At 36.7% G+C, this 19,979-nt stretch overlaps 1 protein-coding gene across 1 annotated transcript in view; it reads left to right on the top strand.

The window, feature by feature from the left end:
* The window catches only part of LOC146395649 (uncharacterized), a 2,307,895-nt gene that overhangs the window by 2,167,088 nt on the left and 120,828 nt on the right, over positions 1 to 19,979 (top strand). Inside the window, exon 12 of the mRNA XM_085001861.1 lies at positions 11,511 to 11,580. Within this exon, the coding sequence (XP_084857987.1) occupies positions 11,511 to 11,580 (70 nt within the window). The remainder of the gene's footprint in view (positions 1 to 11,510; positions 11,581 to 19,979) is intronic.

Below are 19,979 nucleotides of genomic sequence, written 5' to 3'. Positions count from 1 at the left end.
GATAGGACCCACTCAAGGTCCATTTGCTTTTTATTATTACCAGGTGCCAACAATTCTATAAAACGCTGTTACAAATTGAATGATATCCCCACAAAGAAATAGTTTAAAGCCTATCTTTCAGTCCCTGAGAAGATGAACTTAGTTGGAAAGAGAAATGTTGCAGATTAATTAATTGAGTTAAGAAAAGGTCCTCCAGGAGTTGGGTGAACTCCCATCTCAGATGAGGAGTCCTTACAGGAGGATGGCTATGTGAAGATATGAGGCTGCAGGGAGAACAGGCTGTGAATTAGGCGGGGATTGGAGGGATGTCATAACGAGGCAAGGAAGACCAAGGATAGCCTGCCTTCACCAGAGGCTGGGAGAGAGCCATGGAACCTATTCGGCCTCAGAAGAAACTAACCCCGCCAGTACCTTGATTTCAGACTTCTGACCTCCTGAGCTGTGAGAGAGTAAATGTCTGTTTTAGCCCACCCAATGTGTGGTACTTGGTTACACCAGCAGCCTTAGAAAACTAACACAAATACTAATGATAAACTATTCCTCCCTCTTAAAGTCATTAGTTTAGTTACAAAGTTAACAAGAATAATAAATATTAGTATATGTTTACACATTCTTCAGCCATATATGTTTCATTTCCAAACCTAATGCTCGACGGCCATATAATAGACTTCACTTCTGATTGAAGCTTCACCTTGGCTTTGGACAGGAAGTCTAAAGTTAGGAGCAGGAACAGTGAACGGACTACTGGAAAGCCATATCTGCTGTATATGGGAAGTACCTAAAAGAGGTAGGTGTAATGACAGTATCTATTAGTCATGATATACATGCCCAAGGAATAGATACCCAGGCTTTTTTTTTTTTTTTTTTTTTTTGTCTTTTTAGGGCCGCACTCACTGCATGTGGAGGTTCCCAGGCTAGGGGTTGAATCGGAGCTGTAGTGGCATTTTCATTATGATGTCCTGCCCTTCCCAACCACAACCGTAATAAGAATGTCTGTAGATCTTGTTATCAGTTTTCCCTGCTTTACCACCCACTTCCATACTCTGTAACTTTCAAACCCATCTCCCTGCCTTACAAAACCCTAAAACAAGTTTTCTGGCTTTTTTTTTGGGGGGGGGCATTGATTTATTGGGTTTTTTTGTTTTGGCTTTTTTTTTTTTTTGGTCTTAATTGACCACTTTCATGTCTAAGAGTCTATGAACAGCCAGTCTGATGCCAGCATGACCCTCAATGTCACATCACATCTTTTGAAGCCAAAGATGATTGCCCAAATAAGTTAAATTTATAAATTGCTGGTTTGCAAAATTAACTGAACAGAACAATTTTAAAAATGAAACGAGGAAAGAAATGTAAATTATTTGAGGGGTTTATTTTTTTTTTAAGTCTTCCCTTTTATACTAGTGGCCTGTTTGAACCAGCAAATACTGCTTGCCCCATACTTTCTCCCACATTCAAAATAACCTAGGATGGATATTATGCATTCCCAACCTGTCAGCTTTGGCTGAATTACAGAGTGCTCAATTATGCTCTAATCGAATAGCTGCCCAATGCAGGCCACGTAATGACTTCCTGATTATCTGCCTTTAAATGATGAATGAAATGAATATGTAACATTCTGTTCAAATATAGCATACTTAGCATGCCAAATGAAAACTGATTTTGTGCTCCTCTCTCTGAAAAACGTATATTTTATTGTAATTCAGTTCAATGGTTGTTCGGCTGCTTGTTTGCTAGTCATCAAGATAAACATTGAATGAGCTATCTAGGAGAACATTAGTCTTCATTTTTGCTTTCCAACAGATGCTAAAGGTGTTAAACATTGTTTAGATTATTTGGGTTCCTCTCTTTACATCATCACATTGGAAAAAAATTTAGGAAGGTCGTAGTTTTGTGAACCGTTCTTGTTGGCAATGTTCCAATTTACATTGGCAAAAAAAAAAAAAGTGTTATGTGATGAATGTGTTGCAAAGACAACATTAAAATATGAATAAATTATTTATTGGCAAGGGTACTTTTTATAAAGCAGCAATTTACAATATTAGCACCAAAAAAGACTACATTATTTGAAACCCAATTATATATCTGGTCTATAAAAATAGTAGTGTGTATGACTACAGTAGTTAATTATCTTTAAATAATTTAAGTCATTTGTAAAAATTTCAGTTTAAATTCTTCTCTAGAATTTGCAAGTATAAGAGTAAAACTTTTCACATAAATGGTAGATTAGATTATCTTATAAATATATATATATGTATATTCAATATACCAATTTCCAAAAACCATCTTAAGAAACTGTATGGCAGAACTCAATGTATGAATAATAACTTTTAAGAGTCAAAGTTTCCCACTGGCTAGAGAAAGAGACGACACTCCAGGAACTAAGGAAAGAATGAATCCTGGAGTGAAGAAGAGGGGAAGGCGGGAGGAATTTGGGTACCAATTCTGTATAATATGTGGTTACTATTGCACAGTTAAATCACTGCTTCAATGACAGTCTTAGAAAAGGTTTTGCATGATTTGGACCAGCTTTCAATAAAATGCTGTCTGAGATAAAAAAAAAAAAAAAAAAGTGTTCTCTAGTAGCCTCTTAAAAAGTCCCCTTAATTTTATTTGTGAGAGATATGTTTTTAATTAAAATAGGAAAAAAATCCTTTTATTTCAAGATGTTAAAATAATTGATTTAGGATTTTCCTCAGATTATATTTCTTCTCCTTATTTTCCTTTTCATTCTTCTTTCTCATGTTTTTGGGTTTTTTTTTTTTTTTGGTTTGTTGGTTGTTTTGTTTTCATCTTTTGCTCCTTAATGTTTTTCTGTATATTCTCTTTTAATTACAATTACAAAAAATGAACTAGAAGACCTATGGATAAATCCCACCTATAGATACTTTTGGTTTGATCCACTGGAATTTTATAAAAACTTATAATTTATTTCCAAATGTAATATCTCATATACATATGTGGCTATCCAGTTTCTCAGCAAAATTCAGATCTAGGAATACCAAGTGTATAAGAGTTGGCTTGGGAATTCCCATCATGGCTCAGTGGGAATTAATCCAACTAGTATCCGTGAGGATTTGGGTTCGATCCCTAGCCCCACTCAGTGGGTTAAGGATTTGGCGTTGCCATGAGCTGTGGTATAGGTCACAGATGCAACTCAGATCTCGAATTGCTGTGGCTGTGGCATAGGCTGGCAGCTGTAGTTCTTATACGGCCCCTATCCTGGAAATGTCCATATGCCATGGGTGTGGCCCTAGAAAGCAAAAAAAAAAAAAAGAAAACCAAAAAAAAAAAAAAAACAAGAGTTGCCTCCTTAGATGATCCATATAGTGTTTTCTTGCCTAAATTCCAGCCCCTTTTCACCATTTACATTGTAAAACTGGCACCCATAGTCTTTGGAGTTGGCAACTTCTAGGACCCATTTCAAAATCCAATGTTGGTCCAGTGGTATCCAAGGGACATACAGGGCCAGAAAGCAATATTAGAACTTTTTTTAAAAAATTATGTTAAAATGAGAAAAAAATTGTGCTTTGCTAATGTTTATATGACTGTTGATGTGGTATCCACATTCATTGCATGCATCAGATGGTGATGTATCTTATGCAACTCATTTGGAGAATAATAAGCTTTCAACATTGTGGAGCAGTTGACAGTTGCAGCGTCATTTTTAGGTCACTTTCAACATGCTGTGATGTTAGAGTACAATTAAAAATAAGAATTATATGATAAACTCTCAGAGAATGGGTAGGTGACATTAAGAGGTGCCTGTAAAGAAACAGAGATAATAAATAACATTGATAGTATGGAACAAATGAACGTGACATACCTGGCTGTGTTTTTAGTACAGTATTAGCCACATTACGAGATAAAACTATTATAATCTGATAAGATCTGATAAGTTGCCCACTCAAAATGAATTTTTCAAAGTAAAGATGACATTTAACATTGAGCATGAAAGTGACTTTTTGTACTATGAAGAAAATATTTTTAAAAAGAATCCTTAGAAATGCTTTCATTGTTCCATTTTGAAAGCCCTGAGTATGTCAGCTATAAGTAGAAAAATGTCTGAGAGAGAGCTCTTTTTTCACTCACTATCTCTCTCATACACACACACACACACACACACACACACTTAGATGTAGAATCATTGAACCTGCTTTAAAATTTTCCAAGTATAAATCTTCAGTGCATTTTTAAATCATTCAAAATATTTTTTTTTTTTGTTCAGCTCTTTTATTTATTTATTTTTCCATTGTAGCTGATTTACAGTGTTCTGTCAATTTTCTACTATACAGTAAGGTGACCCAGTCACACATACATATATACATTCTTTTTTCTCATATTATCATGCTCCATCATAGGTGACTAGATATAATTCCCAGTGCTATACAGCAGGATTTTATTGCTTATCCATTCCAAGGGCAAGAGTTTACATCTATTAACCCCAAATTCCCAGTTCACTCTCACTCCCTCCTCCTCCCCCTTGGCAACCACAAGTCTGTTCTCCAAGTCCATGATTTTCTTTTCTGTGGAAAGGGTCATTTGTGCCATATATTAGATTCCAGATATGTGATATCATACGATATTTGTCTTTCTCTTTCTGACTGACTTCACTTAGTGTGAGGGTCTCTAGTTCTATCCATATTGCTGCAAATGGCATTATTTTGTTCTTTTTTATGGCTAAGTAGTATATTCCACTGTATGTATATGTGTGTGTATGTGTCTGTGTGTGTGTATCACATCTTCTTAATCCAACTTATACAACTGAACAGCAAAAAAGCCAACAACCCAATTGAAAAATGGGCAAAAGACCTGAACAGACATTTCTCCAAAGAAGATATACAGATGGCCAACAAGCACATGAAAAAATGTTCAACATCCCTGATTAGAGAAATGCAAATCAAAACTACTATGAGGTACCACTACATACCAGTCAGAATGGCCATCATTAATAAGTCCACAAACAACAAATGTTGGAGAGGGTGTGGAGAAAAGGGAACCCTCCTGCACTGTTGGTGGGAATGTAAATTGGTACAACCACTATGGAAAACAGTATGGAGATATTTTAGAAAACTATATAGAGAACTACCATATGACCCAGCAATCTCACTCTTGGGCATATATCCGGACAAAATTTTCCTTGAAAAGGATACATGCACCCACATGTTCATTGCAGTATTATTCACAATAGCCAAGACATGGAAACAACCTAAATGTCCATCGACAGATGAATGGATTGAGAAGATGTGATATATAAAACAATTTTTAATTTTTTTAGTTTTTGTAATTTTATTTCTTTTTTTTTTTTTTTTTTTTTTTTGGCTTTTTGACTTTTTCTAGGGCTGCAACTACAACATATGGAGGTTCCCAGGCTAGGCATCAAGCCAGAGCTACAGCTGCCAGCCTATGCCAGAGCCACAGCAATGCCAGATCCAAGCCAAGTCTGCAACCTACGCCACAGCTCCCAGCAATGCCGGATCCTTAACCCACTGATCGAGGCTAGGGACTGAACTCGAAACCCCGTGGTTCCTAGTCAGATTCATTTCACCGCACCGTGACAGGAACTCCTAAAACAATTTTTAAATGCACTTCTTTCTGAGAACTTGTAAGTACAACAGTAAAACTTTTCACATCAATGGTAGATTGGATTTAAAAAGTTTTATTATTGAAAAACGATCCAATCTTTTATATTTAGATCCATAAATATATTTTTGAGGCATCTTTTTCTTGCTGTGACAGTTGCAAAACCTAATATTAGAATTCAAATAACCTTATTATCAGAAAGTTTAAGCATTGTATCATGGTTTTAAAACTAATAAACTGTATTCAATTAGATTTTCCCATAAGAAAGTACTGCATTTCATTGTTTATAAGGTGTGTATTTTAACAACTCTAAAATTAGAGATATACCTAAGTATTGATGGGTAATGAGATAGTTAAATTGGTGGTGTTTTTCCTCCCTTATTGGTACATTAAATAACAGAATATCTGATATTTAATGGAAGATAATGATAACAGTGCTAATGGTAATATTCTTAATGGGAAAAAAATCAATTTTGTATAATTAATATATTAATAAATACAATTTATAAAATATCTTAATTTCATAATTTTTCTAAACATACTGTGTACATTTCATTGTCTTATGGATTTTATAATATGTAACTACATATAGTTCATCAATGTGTAATGAATGCAAATCACAAAAAAGACATATGGGTGGGGCATTTTTTTTTTAAATGTGGATCCGTAGCTCTAGTCAGAATACCACATAGTTTAGTACGTTTTCTCTTTTGAAAATCTGGTCAATCAAGATAAAAGCTATGAAAAGAAAGACTACAGCGCTTGGAGAAGAAAATGTATGTCCCTTTTATGGACTGGGCCTGCTTTTGTGGAAGACAGCTTCAAAGATAACAGTAATGTTCTGATTCTTACATGACACCTGTAGCCATTTGGGTTTTCATTTTATTTTTATTTCAAACCACGTATATACATTACCCAGACTTTTGATGTATAATATATTAAAATATATGTTTATTAATTATAGGTATTTAACACAATACCAGAATTTAGACTGCAATAAATACTAGCTAGGGTGATTGTAAAGGCCTAAGTTTATAGAGATTTCGAAGTCGAGATTGATTCTCTTAAATGCATCCCAAATCTCTGTCTACTCCTTTCCTTGTCCCAAGCAAAATAATCTGTGTCTTCAAGGTCAACAGTATCTTCCTCGCTGGAAGTTTTGCCACCAGTACGTCTATACCCTTAATGTGTCCTCCACCCAGATCCTTTAAATCAAAAGATTTCAGGTTTTCTGAGACTTTGTCCTCTTACTGTTTTCAGATTCACAATCATCTGCCTTCTCAGCTGTGGTTGTTGAGGTTCAGGTGTAACATGTTCTATTAAACCAAGTTAAGCCTATCCCATACATAGAACAAGTAAGGATTGTAACTTTCCTCGAGGCACCAGGAGTTGCGATTGCAAGAATGACTCCCTTCACAGGCTAATCTCCATGACATATTAAGAATTTGTTTAAATTCTTCTTTAGAATAGACTCTACCTTTAGAATTTTCTAATAAAATAACACCTATGTAATGGGAATGAGAATGGAGTACTCTTAAATTTGTTCTGACGTTGTTTCAGTTGCTATTTGGTTTTTAAAACAATTGTTAATGAAAAATATACAAAGACACCTTTTAATCAATTAGTTTTCTTTGACATCCTGCTTCCTGATGGGAGCCAGTACAGTAAATGGTGATAGGTTTTCTCCAACATTTTCCTGGAAGGAGAAGCAAGTTGAGAATGCTCAGCTGCAATGTTTCCTGTTTCAAACCATGTCTTATGTTTGTTTTAAAGTTCTCAGTATTCTCGGCCTCTCTGTATAAATAATGGAACTTTTAGCTATACATTTTTCTCTTGAGTAGACAAACCATCCTCCTTTGTTTAGCAAAGCTAAATTGAGGAGGGGGGGAATGAAGGGAAAACATTTCCTAGCAATATTTAGCTGTATACTTACAGATGAAACCTTAAACTCCTACAGTACAAAATTATTAACTGCAGGCAGAAGTATCTGTTGTATAACCACTAACTGCACTTGGGGGACTTCGTTCCTATTTGTCAATTCACAATCTCCTAAGAAATCTGTTGGTTTTGACAAAGATGGGCTTTCTAGCCCAGGAGTATCCCAGGGCCCATGTTAATTCCTCAGCTGGTTTTCTAACCCTTGTTCCTAGAATTTAGATTTGCCACCGGCAGAAGTTTCCTCTGTCAGTACATTAGCTCCTATCCACACTAAGCTTCTTAGCATTTCATTTTTATTGTTAGGAAATTCCACAGCCTCCCATTTCCTCCTCCTTCCCCTATGTATCTAACGTTCCTATGATGTTCTGTTTTATATAAGTATCAGTGACTTCACTGGGACTTCCAAAGCCCCAATTCTAGTCATGCGTTTTGGGGGAAATGGGTGACAGTGCTTACTGACTCCTCTTTTGCTGCTGCTTTTTCTAAGAATTGGAGAATGTCTGGCAAAAGATAAACTAATAATCAGGATGATCCAAATAAGAAATTTTCCAAAACTTTCACTTATATTAAAATAGCCTTCAGTAAATAGCTTTCTACTTTACCATAATGAGCCTAAGAGCTGCCCTTTCTTGAGCTTCGACAACTTGATGCCTTGCTAAGTGCTTTATATATATGTGTGTGTGTGTGCGTGCATGTGTATAACTTAATGTGTTATGTTATCATTATGCTACATGTGTACATGTGTGTATCATGTAATGCATTATGTGATCACAGAATTTCTGTAATCGGTTAAATAGGAATGATACCCGTCTCCCTGGGCTTTGTCATAGTACCGATGTAACATTTGTTCACAGGGCTCGGCACATGGATGCTGCTTCGATAGGGCTGCTCTGGCTGTGATTTTAATTTACTGTTCTTTCTGTCATTCTTACTCGATAGAGGAGGACCTTAGTTCACAGAAATTAACTTCCTTCAAAAAGTTTGCTTCACCTTTGAGTCTGCTTCTGTTCTCTAAGTTCTGTTGTATCATTTTTTATTAGAGTCCACAGATTAACTATCTCATATGATATTTGTCTTTCTCTGATTTACCTCACTTAGTATGAAAATCCCTAGATATATCCATGCTGTTGCAAATGGTATTATTTTACTCTTTTTTATGGCTGAGTAGTATGTAAAAACAAAGTAATAGCTACCAAAGGGGAATCGGGGGGAGGTAGGGATAAATTAGAAGGTCAGGATTAATATATACACACTATTATATATAAAAGAGATCAGTAACAAAGACTACTGTATAGCACAGGAAAATCTACTCAATATGCTGTAATAACCTATATGGGAAAAGAATCTGAAAAAGAATGGATATATATATATGTGATTCACTTTGCTGTAACCTGAATCTAATACCACACTGTAAGCCAATTATACTCCAATAAAATAAAAAAAAAAAAAAACTACCGCATATGACAAGATTCAGATTTAAATCAAGGAGTGAAATCCTGGTTTCTGTAAACATTTTCCTTCTACCTTCCACCTAGACATTTTAACTCATTTACTCTTTGTTTTGTTTCAGTCAGTCGTATGTCTTCTTAAATTTTCTATGCTTTATGCACACTGTTTCTTTCTTTTATACATTTTTTTCCTTCCTCCAATCCACTTGTTGTTTGCTGAGCACAACTGACTGCTTCTGTCCAGGGCACCTCCTGCGGGGGTTAGGAAACTTTTCCTTTTCACACCTTGCCTCATTTCTTACCTCTTCTGCCTGCTGTAGATCTCTGCATATTATATATGTCAAAAGTATGTTTTCTTAGTTAAATTGCAATTGTGGGGAGCAGATAATCTTAAAATTTACTTAAAATACATGAACCATATTTTTTAATTGTTTTCATGTTTAAAAATAAAACTTTAAAATTAAACACCATTATCATAAGTGCCAGAGGACTTAGGGCCAGGACCTGGGTGAAGTGAATGAGGTACCCAGGGTACAAAATTTAAGGAGATACTTCCTGTGTGTATGATGCAAGTGCAGAATCTCAGAACCTCTGAGTGATGGCTTCTTTAAAATTTGTACCATAACTTCACTTGTTTCCCTTAAGCCTGGGCCCAAGGACTTTCAGTTTTTTGGTTTTTTTTTTTTTTTTTTTTTTCTTGAAATCAGTTTCCTTAGATCATTCCTGGATTGAGAAGGAAGGCGCTTTGTTATTTTAGCTCTTTTATAATAATGGGCTTAATTTACAGCCCTCTTAGAATTTGCTGTGGCATGATAACAAGCTTAAAACCAGACAACGTGCCACTAAAGGCCAGGTGTTCAAAGTATAATAAACACCTCCCTAAAGATTGTAAAATGAATATTTAAGTAGATGACTACATTTGATTTCCTTCATTCATTTTTTATTATTTCAGTGAAAACCTTCTTGATAGAAATCACATTGACAGGGTTTTAATATCTTCTGGTAAATGAAACCTGTCATTCTAATGGGTTTATTTCTTTACAGTAGCATTTGGTAAACTCTGGGTGTCCAGTGATTTTTTCTCTATAGTTAAGACTAAAGGAATTCTGTGCACATTGAACATCAAGAGTATAAAATTTGTCCTGAGAGGTTGATAATTATAATGAAACTAGTTATAATAATTATGTCCTGTTTACAAAGAGCCTGTTGATTTAAAAAAAAAAAAAAACAGAAAAAAAAATTAACCTCATTTATGGATGCTTTAAGTGCTTAATTATTGTTATTTTCTTTTCAAAGGCAAAGAAAACTATCATGCCATCAAAACAGTTTTGAGCAGAGAGTGTTAGGTCCCTTTCTGAAAAACTAGGCCCAGGAAATGCAGCTCTTTAAGGCAGACATTAAAAATGAGCAATTAGTGCCTTGTAAACAAACAGAGGCCAAAATATCCACATTTACATTTCCACTGTGTTTATCTTATGACTATAGTTCCAGAAATTCTAATGTGGTGAGAAACATTTTATAACTCCAGTATCAGATTTTGCTAAGTGTTTTCCAGTTATTACAATTGACAGTTTTCAACTGATTGCCTATCAGAACTCAGAGGAAAGTCCCAAAGTAATGTAAAAACCCAATCTCATCATCGTGTTTCTCTACACTTGTGCACATTCCTAAGTGTTGTCTTGTCACCTTCATTCAGATGCTTATGCTTAGAGAGGGTCCAAAAGTAATTTTGTTCTTGCCATTGTTTTTAAGTTGTGCTTCCAACATTAAGGGAGCTTCACCGGCATGTTACTCTTGTTTGTTGTCAATTCACCAAGATGCTCATGCAAGAATGAACCCAATATAAATGTATTCTCATGGGATAGTGATAGAAAATAGGTGTCCTGTTTTGCAGCTTTTATAATGCTTGTTCCATTGCATTCCTTTGCACTGAATTGAATTAAGTCTAAACCTAAGACAAATAATGACTTTCTGATTATCTGTCTATAAATGATGAAATGTATACAGTCACTCAACAGAAGGACAAGTAAATAGTTTGTGTGACCTTTGGGAGGAAAGCAAAACTACCAAAAGCTAGAGATGTGCTTTGTTTTGTTTCTAATTTTAGTTTACCTTTTTTAAAAGAAACATTCTTTACTTTCTACATCATGTTTGTTAATGGTTATAGTGACAAGCATTGCATTTCAGAATCTGTTCAAATCCTCATGGAAGCAGCAACTGACACTGAAGAAAAACTGGCTCTATCAGGTTAATCTAGGATTTCCAAACTGAGTTTAGATCAAAAAAGAAACCCAAGATTTCCCAGTGAATGGGGATCTCAGTTTTATTCATACAAAGCTCTTCCATCACCCTCTCCAGCATGATGCTTCTGAAATGCAGAAACCTGTCACTTCTGAGATAAACCCCTAATCCACCTCTGTCCTTGGCATTCTCTGTGTTCCGTGGGCAGATCTTTTTGGTGTGGATATTTCCTATCACTTATTCTCAGCGCTACCTTTGTGTCATAAGCTGATAGCTTTAACTGGTGCTTTTCTTGTCTTCCAGATTCAACGAAGACATCCAGACGGCTCTGTGCGGTGTTTTGAGAGCAGCCCCTGTTGAAGCTCTTCTCAAGGTAATCCCCTGGAATGACAGCACGTGTGTCATAAACCAAAAGCATTGCTACTGTGTTGCCCAATCAAAGTGTCTATGAATCCTTGTTCCTAGGTGAATATGCAAATCAGCAGTAGCCTCATTTGGTGTTTTCCTTATTCTTAGGATGCAAACCTTTCTTGTTGCTCACATACGTGGGGGAGGAAGGAATGTGATTATCAAAGAAATAAAACAAAACAAAAGCTGCTCCTCCGGACTCCCAGGCTCAATTAGTTATACAGGGCCCTTGTTAATCTCTCAATTTACCACTTATCATAATTCTCCTACTCCTTGATCTCATCTCTATGCCAGGAATGTCTTGCTGATAAAGATGGTGCCTCAGTCATTTTTCAAAACCCCCATGCCTGACATGTAGGTGTTTCAAAATAGTTATTTAAATTATTGAATGAACTAATGATAACAGAAACTTTGAAAAAATTATATTGATGTCCCTGTATATCATAAAGTCCACCAAATATGACTCCATCAAGTTTAGATTATATATGTTCACATTTTTCACTGATATGAACTTATTTTCCAACTAAGCAACCATCTTAACTTGGCTATTCTGTTAAATGAACACATGATTCTGGGCCCTTTTCCTTTACTGTACATATATTCCACCTTTGCTCTGGAGAAAGAATGTCTGCATTGGAGGGACACTTGGTGTGTTCTAATGAGGCTGACTGTCTGAGAGCTGGTGGTTCTCACCCTGAGAGTTCCTCCTGTCACCCAGTGTGCTTCAGTCTATGTGTTAGCCAGTTGGTGAATGAGATTTTGGACAAGTTCCAAGCCATCGTTAATTATGTGCTTTCTCAAAGCTCAACTTTGGTCTTCATGGAGGCCTTTTCTCTATTTAGTAAGTGGTTTGTTTTGCTTTTCTGCACATCTAACCTTATTTACACTTTTCTTTCATAAAATAGAAACATAATCTAATACCGGGGCAAATTGCACATTGCATTAGATTTGTTGAAAGGTTTTTAAAAGGCAATGAGATAACATATGTAGCAGCACTCTGAAAACTGTAAAGAATCCTACATCTGAAAGGAATTTATCATTGTTTATTGTCATTCATTTTACTTTTCAGAAAACACATGGGAATGTCAGACTTTTGAACCTTCAACATGAGACAATGGTGTATTTTTTGGTGGAGTTTCAATGGTCTTTTTGGTTTTTGCACAAGATGAGTTGTTTGTGTATATGTATATATGTGTGTTTTCTAGAGATTTTCAGGGTTTTTTTTTTTTCTTTTCATTTCTTTTACTTTGGTTTTGCTTTTTCATACCTATAGAGAATAGACTTTATGTTAAAGCTGATACTTCAGCTCTTAAAAACGACAAGTCTGAGGGGCTTGGGGAGATGGTTTTAGGAAAAAGAAAAAGCTGAGGAAAGTTAAATAGTTCCCAAAGAGCATTTTATTTACTGAAATATAATCCCAAGGGAAATTGCTATAATGTAAAAATCTCGGAATAATCTTGGTATTAGATACATGTAAGCTACGGTCAGAGGGGCTAAGAAATTGATGAGCTGCAGATAATATTAGTTGCTGTGTTTGAAGACATTTCTTGGGTGAATTCTGAAATTGAGTCCTCTGTTGGATAGATACTTTGGCAGCCTCAGTATTATTGATCCATTAAAGACAAAGAAGAAAATGTTCTGATCGGTATGCTAAGAGTTTCCTTCCTGGGGAAAGAAGGCAGTCTCAGGCTTCCTAACTTTTCATTGCAATTGTGAAGCCCACCTAGGAAGACAGGTTTGAATTATTAAAGAAACTGAGTTTTCTAGCCTTGAAGCAGAATTTCCAATATTCTGCAAATTTTAAAACATCTTGTTTGGAAATACATGTTTTTTTCCATCATGTTGAGAGAAAGAAAGAAAGATAATTCACTCAGGAGTGAGAAGAGTCGGCCATGACACTAAAATTCAGTTGGATGAATTAAGGTGTAACTGGGTTTTAGTCACTTGTCTTAAAAATTAGCGATTTATAATTTGAATAGCTGGCTTACTGTTTGACATTATGTCCCTTTCAAAATAATCTGTGGGGAAAATTAATGTTGTTACTAATATTTTAAATCCTTTTATCTGGTTAAACTGGTATAATAATAATTGCTTCCAGCTCATACAAGAAACATTTTTTTCCTTAAAGCATCCTACTTTTGTATTATGTCATGAATTAAATCTTTTTTAAACAAAAGAAAAAGCATGGTATATGGCATAGGGGAATACATGTTTCACTTTCTTCTCTCCTGGATGACTCTCTAGCTAGTGGCTAAAGGTGAGGGTTTTAGAACAATACAGGCTTGAGATGAATTCTGTCTTAACCATTTTTTCTGTCAAACTCTGCCCAGCTCTTTAGCAGCATCAAGTTACAGTTTCCCAAGCTGTGAAGTGGGAATTATACTAGAACCCATCTTTTGAACTTGTTATCATAGTTGAATCAGGAAATGGATGGTAAATGTAGCAGGGTCCGGGATACAATAGATATTTTAAATATGTTAGCTACTCATACTATTCCAATAACTCTATGGAGGATACAGTGAAAAAAAAGGTACACATTTGTTTGACTCAAATGCTATGGGCTTTTGCTGCATTAGTAAGAAATATCCAAAGTCAAACTTTTATTTGTGTGATGGCAAGTCTGTAAATATATTTTGATCCCGATTTTTCTTGTTTTGGAAGTGAGACCTGGCAGCATGAAAGTTCCAAGGGAAGTAGAAGTGTGACAAGGTCTTCTTTCTGCTTTGACTGAAGTGCTCATTAGTGTCTGCTAATGAGAAAAGATTAGGTCAGAAGCCAGAAGAGTACACTTCTCAGGGTAAGAAAGGGAGAGGTCAAAAAGCCAAGGTCAGAAATAAGAGATCCAGGTCAGACCATGACATTGGATAACCTAGTGTCAAGAATCAGGTGGCCACAAGCAGAAGACAATCTTACCTCTGCCCTTGGACCTAAACAGCCTGGCATAATTTTGCTGTTGCTTCCCTCTCCAAGCCCCTGATATACCTCTGTCCTGCTCATTCACCACTCTCCAGGCATCCAGAGCTGCTGCTTTCTCCTGGAATATCCCAGCCTTTCTTCAACCGGAGATTTTTGTGTCTGACATCTCTTTGTCTATGCTTCAACACAGGGCTCTGGTTCTCATCCTTCATGTCTCAGCCCAAATATTACTTAATAAGACAGGGCTTTGTTGACCAACATATGTTATTTTGTCATCTCTCCATTGATTATTTTTATAGCATTTATCACATCTCCTATTTTTTGTTTATTGATTTAATCTCACTATTATGATCTCTTTTGACCCTGTTAACATGTGTCCTCCACAACATTAAAGACTTTTTCTCTCTTGATTGTAACTCTATCCTCTGGAACCAGAAAAAAAGTGAGTAGCAGTTGGTGGGTGCCCTGTAATATTTTCTAACAAATGAATACATCATAGCTTTATTATCTTGTCACCATCATAGTTCATGATTTTCCTTTGTGCCTTGAGTTACTCAGTGTTTACTGAGGACTTACTATGTGAAAGGAACTTACACCCTGGGAACATACAGATTAAGAAAGACTTGTTTCCTTCCCTCTGTGGCACAGCTAACAAATATGTTGCTGCTTGCCTTGGTGACTTCCTGGATTGGTTCCTGGAGAAAGATTCTGGGGCAGTGTCTCCACAGAGTAAAACATGCCAGTGGCATGGAAGAGAAGAGAGGAAATGTTTCTGTCATAGATTTGCTGTCTTGCCTAATTAGCAGAACCAGCATATTTTCAGAACATCTTTCTTATGGGAAAAAGTGGCTTTTTGTAAGTCCCACTTACATCACCTCACCTTTAACCATGGGGCATTTTTGCACAGGCACAAATCACTCAGCTCCTCCACCCCCATGCCCTGTCCTCTTCCAACAGCTTACGGCCCCTTCACTTAGTGGCCATCATCCTTCGTATCTCCACACAGGGGTCTCCTTCAGGGATTTGTCACAGCTCTGACTACTTCTCCATCTTTCCCTGACTAGGCTAATTCTTCTGCCCTATCTTTTCCTGGCTCCCTGGACTTCTCTTCATAGTCCTTAGCATCTTTGTCATGTGCATGGGTCTGTGTCCTTAGCATCTTTGTCATGTACATGGGTCTGTGTCCTTAGCATCTTTGTCATGTGCATGGGTCTGTGTCCTTAGCATCTTTGTCATGTACATGGGTCTGTGTCCTTAGCATCTTTGTCATGTGCATGGGTCTGTGTCCTTAGCATCTTTGTCATGTACATGGGTCTGTGTCCTTAGCATCTTTGTCATGTGCATGGGTCTGTGTCCTTAGCATCTTTGTCATGTACATGGGTCTGTGTCCTTAGCATCTTTGTCATGTGCATGGGTCTGTGTCCTTAGCATCTTTGTCATGTACATGGGTCTGTGTCCTTAGCATCTTTGTCATGTACAAGGGTCTGTGTCCTTTGTCATGTACATTAATACTTGTCTCTCACACTGGACTATGGCCTCCATGAGGACAAGTCTTTGGTTTGCTCACTTTCCAGTACCAGCTACCTGAAATTACACCAGAAACTTCTTGTTAATCTAATATGCCATAATTTTTTATTAACATTGACTTTAATGATTTTGATGCCTTCTCACTGCTATGGTTTTGTGCTTGTATCTAGAGGGGATGGTTTCATCAAGTAAATACATTTTAAATCTACAACAGTGACAGATAATGAAACAGTGAGAGAACCGTGACCATAGATATTTGTATCACACAGAAACAGGTAGACATCTTCTCGGCCTAACCAAATCTCACCTCTTCTGCTTAACATCGTCCAACTCCTTTTGCTGACATTATTCATCATGACGTCCAAGTTTCTCCTACATCTGACACCATGGAGATTGTTGTCAAAACTCAGCCTCTGTCCGCTGGTGCCAAATAGAAACCTGGAGACAGAGTTTTCGGCGAAGGAGGAAAAAAACAGCTTCACTGTTTTGCCAGGGAAAGGAGGCCACAACAGGCAAATGCCCTAAAGACTGTACTCTTCCTTGGGAGAGATGAGTTATAGTTTGGGAATAGAAAGAGGCTTTATAGTTTGGGAATGGAAAATAGGGCAACAGATTAGATCAGGGCAGATGCAAGCTTTCGTTCTTCTTCATAGTTGGTGTTTAGTGGCCCCAGGACTGGTTCTGGTTGTCCTCCTGTCTGGTTTTCATTTGTTGGGGGATTTAGTTCAGCAGAAGAGCTCAAAAATACTGTTCTATGTATCCCTTCAGGAGGAGCCAGGACCCTGCCCCAAGGCTGCACTATTGTTTCTTGACTGTTCCTGCCTTGTCTCTTCATCCCCTCCTTTCCTTGATTAGCACCTGTTTGGTCCTGCCCTTTGGAACTCAGGAAAGGTCAGGGAGGCTGAAGCTTATTTCCTAAAGGGAAGAAATAGGGGACACAGAAAGGCCTGTGCCAGTGCCAAGGAGCCTTACAGGGTCCTGCTTGGCTTCAAGATTAACAATTAAAACATTCCCTATTCAGGTAGAAAATACAGTGTAAACAGATATTTTCCTGACTCAGGCTGCCTTATGTCCTCTCTCCCCCAAATATCTTAGGCAAAAAAAAAAAAAAAAAAAAATCGAGTGATTTGCTTCACTTTTTCTTCACCTGATTTACTCAGTTGTTTTTTATTTATTTATTTTTTTTTATTTTCCCACTGTACAGCAAGGGGGTCAGGTTATTTTGTTGTTTTAAGCAGGCTCCAAAAGCCCCTTACCATTTTATTTTTAAAGGTAAAGATGTGAAATGAACAAGATACTTACACTTTCAGAGCCAGCTACTTACATTTATAACCTTGAGGTTGCCTTTGATCCTAAATCAGCTTTTAATTACCATTGTGGTTATACTCGTGAAAAAAATGATTCTATTATTTCCAGAGCACAGCTAGGATATGACCAATACTATCTCATGAGTACAGTTATTTTAAGGCCTTTATTACTAATTATAGTTGGTTTATTATAATTCATTGTTCGCTGGCCTTCTAGGCTATTTACTTAAGGTTCTATTCAGTATTACAGCTGCTGCTACAGCTGCTATTCCTCTGAGAGTCCATGACTTCATGAGAGTAGCAGGGTTCCTTTTTGGAAGAGGGTGTAATTGGGCTCAAGGGAGATACTTAACTTGGTGTCCCCTGGAATATGTTACAAGAGGGTGCATTATTCCCAACTCCAAGAAGAGGTCAAGAATGCAAAGAGAATGGTAGGTGAACTCTTTAACCGTTAACAAACTGACATAAGCAACAATGAAGTGGTTCAATTACCTGTCTACTTATTCAGCTCACTAGCTATCCATAGTCAACTTTCCCTTTGTACTAGATTTCACTCTAAATTTTCCTGATTGCTCAATTCCCAGCCCAGCCTCATACCCTCTTTTGCAAATAAAAAATAGTAGGTTTCTTAGGTTCCTCCACAGTCCTTTTGTTCAACAAACGTGACTGAGCACCTACTATATTCCTGGAACAAATTTTTGCAATTCATGCAAAGTTAATTAGCAGGCAAACAAAAATAGTCATTGTTCCTCTTACCATAAGCTTGGGGAATTCTCACTCTGGCTGTTAGGTACTTTGACAAGTGGCTACATGAAAGTTTCCAACAATATTCCAATAGCATGATCAAGTAACAGAATCCTTCAATAAGTTTGAAATGGGGGAAGGGCAGGAGAGAATGTAGGGTGTCATGGAAAAAGATACTTCTCTAAATGTGTTAGGCTGTGAGAGTGGCCATGTTCTTTCTCTTTTACTCTGTTTATGCAAGGACAAACCTCTGAACCACTCCCATAGTTAAACTTCACTCTTGTCATAAATGAAAAATTATTTTAAAACAACCTCTAGTGAAGATATATAGAGGAATATTTAAAATACTTATCTTAGCTATCGGTAAATCACAGATTGAAATCTTCAGATGCCAGCCAGCCTTCACTGGGCTATGCATTTCTGATCAGAGAGAATAAAATGTAAACCAGTGTTTCTAGAGTGAATTCCAAGCCCAGGCCATTATATCCCACTGTCTATACTGAAATATTTTAAAGTAAATTACAGGCAATGTTAAAGAGCAGTTGGCGTCTCACTCCCTTTGTGGAAACTTGCTGAGTTACAGAATCAGCAGTCTTGCTCCAGGGCTGCAGTGGGACCAAGCCAAGCTGACAGAGCAATCCTGGGAGAGCACACCACACATGGACACCAAATACCAGCAGAGGCCCCTGGCAGCAATCAGACCAGACCAAGCTGGAACAAGATACAAAGTACCTGAATCTTTGTACTCATTAAATACTAACTCCCCAAATTCTCATCCCAGTCCCTGGCAGCCACCACTCTGCTTTCTGTCCCTATGAATTTGATTACTCCAGGTATTTCATGTAGGTGGAATCATTTCTCCCTGATGACTGATATATTTCACTTAGCACAATGTCATCAAGGTACCTCCATCCTGTAATTCTTTGATGTTTCAGAATTACCTTCCTCTCAAATAATACTCCATTGTGTGTGTGAGCCACATTTTGTTTGTCTATTCATCTATCAATGGATGCTTTGCTTCCACATTTTGGCTGTTGTGAATAATGTTGCTATAAACATATGTTCAGATATTTAATTTCTTCTCCCCAACACTTGTTTTCTGTTGTTGTTGTTGTTGTTGTTGTTGTTTAACAGCGGTCATTCTGGTGGGTCTAAGGTAGTATCTCACTGTAGTTTTGCTTTTCATTTCCCTAATAATTGATGTTGGTCATCTTTTCATGTGTTTATTAGCCACTTGTATATCTTCTTTGAAGACATGTCTATTAAAGTCCTTTGCTCATTTTTTTAAAATACTGTTTTTGTTGTTCTGAGTTCTATATATATATTGTGGATACTAATGCTTTATCACATACATGATTTGGCAACAATTTCTCCCATTCCGTGGGTTGCCTCTTCACTTCGTTGATAGTCCTTTATACACAAAGGCTTTAAATGTAATGAAGTATGATTTGTGTAACTTTTGCTTTTGTTGCCTATGTTTTTGGTGCTTTATCTAAGAAATCTTTACCAAAGTCAATGTCATGCAGTTTAACCCTCATGTCTTCTTTAAGAGATGTATAATTTTGCTCTTACATTCAAGTCTTTGATCCATTTGGAGTTAATATTTGTATCTGGTATAAAGCAAGGGTCAATTTTATTCTTTTGTATGTGGATATCTACTTTCCCAACATTACTTGTAAAAAAAAAAAGAGAGAGAGAGAGAGAGGCTGTCCTTTCTCTACTGAGTGGTCTCAGTACCTTTGTTAAAAATCATTTGATCATTTATGTGAGAGTTTATTACTGGGTTCTCTATTATATTACATTGGTCTACATATCTGACTTTATAATGGGATCACTATTGTACTATATGTTTGTTTTTAATACATGACTG

Source organism: Sus scrofa, chromosome 16 (genome assembly GCF_054392235.1).
Source record: "Sus scrofa isolate SSC_HxYL_T2T_F1_AM1 chromosome 16, Sscrofa_HxYL_maternal_Yorkshire_Landrace_v2.0, whole genome shotgun sequence".
NCBI classification, from domain to species: domain Eukaryota; kingdom Metazoa; phylum Chordata; class Mammalia; order Artiodactyla; family Suidae; genus Sus; species Sus scrofa.
The sequence above is the reverse complement of the archived record's forward strand: the minus strand, read 5'-3'. Positions and strand labels throughout refer to the sequence as shown.